The 4,652-nt window shown below is 44.0% G+C and overlaps 1 protein-coding gene across 1 annotated transcript in view; it reads left to right on the top strand.

The window, feature by feature from the left end:
• CFAP57 (cilia and flagella associated protein 57) overlaps positions 1 to 4,652 on the top strand; it is a 56,123-nt gene that overhangs the window by 10,832 nt on the left and 40,639 nt on the right. The window contains exons 5-6 of the mRNA XM_015563203.1: positions 2,833 to 2,972; positions 3,740 to 3,905. Coding sequence (XP_015418689.1) covers positions 2,833 to 2,972; positions 3,740 to 3,905 — 306 coding nt within the window. The remainder of the gene's footprint in view (positions 1 to 2,832; positions 2,973 to 3,739; positions 3,906 to 4,652) is intronic.

The following is a 4,652-nucleotide window of genomic DNA, read 5'->3' on the forward strand; positions in this document are numbered from 1 at the left end:
ATGAGGCTGAGACAGAGAATTGTTTTGTTTTTAAGGTAAGCGAGATCTAAGTATATTTAAAAGCTAACAAGCCCATATATCAAATCATGTTGTATATCCCAAAAGAATGCAATGTTATATGTCAGGTATATCTCAGCTTTTTTAAAGGTGCTATCCAGTAGAGCATTTTGAAAGTATCACACATCAAATGAATTTTTGAAAGTTTGGGAACTACTACTTAAAAGTTATCATGTGACTTTGGATAAATTTCTTTGGATTAAACCTTTCTGGGCATCACTTTCCACATATTTTCAGCTGGAGATTGTAAGACATAGCCTCTTTTTCTTTTATTTATTTTCTTTCTTTCTTTCTTTCTTTTTTGAGGTAACATATATAAATTTCAGGTGTCTAACATTATAATTTGACATTTGTACATACTACATCATGCTTACCACCAAAAGTCTAGTTTCCATCCATCACCATACAATTGAACCCTTTTCCCCATTCTGCCCTCCTGCCCCTCTTCACCCCAACCACCAATCTGTCATCTGCCTCTATGAGCTGGTTTTTGCTTTTTTGCTTGTTAGTTGGTTTTTGATATTCCACATACAAGTGAAGTTCATATGGTATTTGTCTTTTCCCATGAGGGCACCCACCTGACTTATTTTACTTAGCGCGATACCCTCCAGGTCCATCCGTGTTGTGGCAAATGCCAGGATTTCACCTTTTTTATAGCTGAGTAGTAGTCTGTTGTATGTATATGCCACCTCTTCTTTATTCGTCCGTCCATCAATGGACACAGGTGTTTTCATAAGAAGTAGGTAAAGGAGATAATGCTGTCTGCCAGTGCTCTCAGGTGGGGTCTTTCTGGCCGCCTACACTCGTGGTACCATGAATCCAGCGCTGTTTTTAACCTGCAGATTTAGAAACTATTTTTATCATTTCACCTGGGGGAACTGATTCACTCAAAAAGAACTGATTTGATGGCCGGATCTCCAATTTGTTCACTTTCTCTGTCTGGAGGGGTGAGCTCATTGCAGATCCTCTCTCCCTCCAGGTGGCAGGGCCTCTGAGAAGGAAGTCTGCATGGGGAGGAAAGAACTAGGCCAGAGAAGTTGGCTCTTCTATGGAGGGGAGCATTCCCATTCTCTCTCCTCGACTGTAAAAGTCTTCTGCCTGTGCCTCTGCATACGCTCTACCTTCCTGCCCCTGAGTGATACTCCATTTTGATGCTAAAGTGGTCTTTTCAAAACCCATACCTGGTCATTGCAAGATACAACCTCCTTCACCACCACCACTGTCATCACAGCTGTGACCCCTCAGTGGCCTCCCTGTGCTCTTGAGGAGATCAAACTTGGCTGCCCCAGCCCAGCCCATCATTCCACCTAATAAGGCTGACCTTTCCCATCACCATGAATCTGCAGGTTCCTTCCTGCCAAGAGGCTTGTGCAAACACTGTCCTGTCTGCCTGGAACACTCTTCCCTCCTCTCTTCCCCATATTAGTTCTTGCTCATCCTTCAGAGAACAAAGCTAACAGAGGCAAACGTTTGAAGGTACTAGAGAAAGAAGGGGTAACAGATGGAGAAGAATGGGTGCCTGCCCCCCCCAGCACAGTACCTCTTTCTCTGAGGCAATAGAAAAGGATGGATGATGCAGAATGTGAAGGAATTCGCATCTCAGCTTTTGCTTTGTCCTGTGAACAGACCCAAAATATGTACACCTCATTATATTTCCCAATCATCACTCCTCATGCAGGTGTCCCAGGTAAAATGCCTCTGATGGCAGACATCTGGAACCTATACAAGCAGTGTAATAGGATACCTTTTAATTTAAAGTCATTCACCCAAGTCTCATTGCTGCTGGAGGTAGAGCAACTGGCCTCCCTGGGGAGAAATTTGGCAGTACTTATCAAGATTCTTAAAATCATCCCTACCATGTTTCTCTGCATTCCATTCTAGGACTGTGTCCGTTGTGTCAGTCCCAGCCTACTGATAGTCGTGCTATCAGCTAGGAAGGCCCCAAGCACTGGCCCAGGCCCACATGTTTGCCCCACAGGGGCCAGTGTTGTAGCTGGACTGGCCTTTGTGGTTCTTATGATAGTAGGATGCACTCCAACAAAAACCATCAGGGAACTTGGAGGAGCAGGTCTTGGTGGGTACACAGCATGTGCCCAGGGGCCTCACAGAGATCACAGGTGGAGAGAGAACACAGACCTGGGGCTCTCTGCCTTTGGTAGGGCACAAGGGTGGGGTGTCTAGGGTTGTTCAGGTTCATTCTTTAGTGCCTAATTGACAGTCTAAGAGTGGGAATTAGAGCATGGAGGAGAGAAGCGGTATCCTTGAAGCCATCAGTTATCTCGGTTATCCAGGGTTTTCTGAAAGAAGGGGCAGCTTGGTTCCTTATCTGGCTGTTTTGCTGGGCTTATAGAGCTGGCAATATGTTTCTTCAAGAGAATGTTTTCAAACAGATGCCTCAACAATCAAAGCTGACTGTCAGGCACTTGGTTACAATAATGAAGCTTAATGCCGGCAGCATCAGAGGAAATAATCAGAGGTCCACAGACTTACCTGCAAGGAAATTAGTCTAGTTATTCCCAAGGAACGAAAATTGGAGGCCCTTTAAATGTCCACACCGTAGAGGAATGGCTGAATTTAAAATTCTGGTATATTCTTGGAATAAAATATTTTATTGCCATTGGAATAATGTTTTAAAATAATATAGGCTTAGGAAAATATGCATAATATTAACATGATTGGTTCCCAGCCTGCTAATGTCCTTAGATCGTATGAAGCTGAAATGCACAGCCAGTTTTTGCTCACTTTGCCAGATCTCATTCTCTATGATTTCCCCAGGGGGAGCCTGCCCACTTTGAGTACCTGATGTACCCATTACACTCAGCATCCATCACCGGTCTGGCTACTTGCATCCGCAAACCCCTCATTGCCACCTGTTCTCTGGACCGATCCATACGCATCTGGAATTATGAGTCAAAGTAAGGAATGCAAAGGCTCTGTTACTTTACTATGCAGGATTTGGGTTGTTAAATTTTTCATGTGAGTTATTTTAGAGAGTTTTAAATTTTAATTACTTAGAAGCTTTCAGTTGGGAAAAAAAATTTTTTTTAAGTCAAGTCAGTCAACTGCCTTCTCTTTTCACTCTCGAGCATGAGCTAGAAAATTACTTTGTGCTTTATTAAATGCTTGCTCCATGCCAGACACTGTGCTAGGCTCTAGGGACTCTGGTATCTCACCTTATACCATGACCTCCTATGTCCTTCCAGCTCTCCTACCCCCTTACTCCCACTAGATCTGCTTTTGACGTCAGAGAGCTCGCCAGACTGTTATTTATCCTTTTTTCTATCCTCATTACCTGAAACCCCCTTCAACTCCCTAGTGATATTTTTTGCCTCCTGGCATAGCTTCCCCGAGAATCTGTGACCTAGATTGGCCCCACACTATAATTTCTTTGTTCTTGAGCGCAGTTGCTGGGGCTGCTGAAAGATAAAATGTGAAATCCTTCTGATTTGGGAAATCTAAATGGAGCTGCACATTCAGCATCACTAGATAACCCCCTGACCAGTCTCCCTACTTGCCATACTCATTGCTCCTATCTTCAAATAACCAAACTCTAGAAAAGAGGGAAAGCAATCATTGCAAGCAACAAAGTGTCTCAAATGCTGTGATAAAAATACATACCAGGGGAGGGCTCGAGGGATTTAGCAGGCTAGACTGATAAGGCAGTAATTGACCTTCCTCACAGCACTCTGGAACTCTACAAGGAATACCAGGAAGAGGCCTATACAATCAGCCTTCACCCGTCTGGTCACTTCATTGTAGTAGGGTTTGCTGACAAACTACGCCTCATGAACCTACTCATTGACGATATACGTTCATTCAAAGAATATTCTATCAGAGGATGCAAAGAGGTAAGAACTGCTGGAGATAACGGTCCAGTTTCTTGGAAAGCCAGGGCTGAAATATCAACCAACACACTCGAGGGAGGTGGGACCAAAAGGTGTCTTAGAAGACTTAGTGGCTTTAAAAAGAAAATAATCTAATTCTTCTCCCACCAGACTTACTGAGTATATGGCTCTGTTGCCTTTTTCTTATTCTCACCAAAATCTTTCATTGAGCCCGGCCTTGTGAGATACCACCTCCCGTAGGTCCTCTCTGTGATTGTGGAGTAATACTAAAGCATTGGAAAGGAAGACTTAGCACAGAGTCAGAGTCACAGCTGGGAAGGCGAGGCTGAGACTGGGAGAAGCCCAGAAGTCAGCAGAGAGGCAGTAAGCAGTCCATCAGCTTTCCCGGGGATGACCTGCAGGAACAAGACGTGGTTCCAGGAATCACTTCCCTACTCTGAAACTTCTACAGACAAATGAGTGCTCTGCTCTGTGAACCAAGCAGCTTCATACTTAATGCACATGGCAGTGAGCTACAGGAGTAGCTGTCAGCCGGTTATCAGTACAGTGGGGCGTTGACATTAAGGAGCTCGTTAACTCAAATTACTCTATCAGCTCAATGCAAAAAATCGGCCAAGAGACAGCTAGTATCAAAAAACTCGTTAGTCAGGACACTCGTAAGTCAAGGCCCCACTGTATATTTGTACCTTGCCCCAATTCCCACCTCCACACATGGTTTCAGCCTGAACTCTTTAAATATATATAATTTCC

The sequence above is a fragment of the Myotis davidii genome, unplaced genomic scaffold (genome assembly GCF_000327345.1).
Source record: "Myotis davidii unplaced genomic scaffold, ASM32734v1 scaffold458, whole genome shotgun sequence".
Taxonomy (NCBI): domain Eukaryota; kingdom Metazoa; phylum Chordata; class Mammalia; order Chiroptera; family Vespertilionidae; genus Myotis; species Myotis davidii.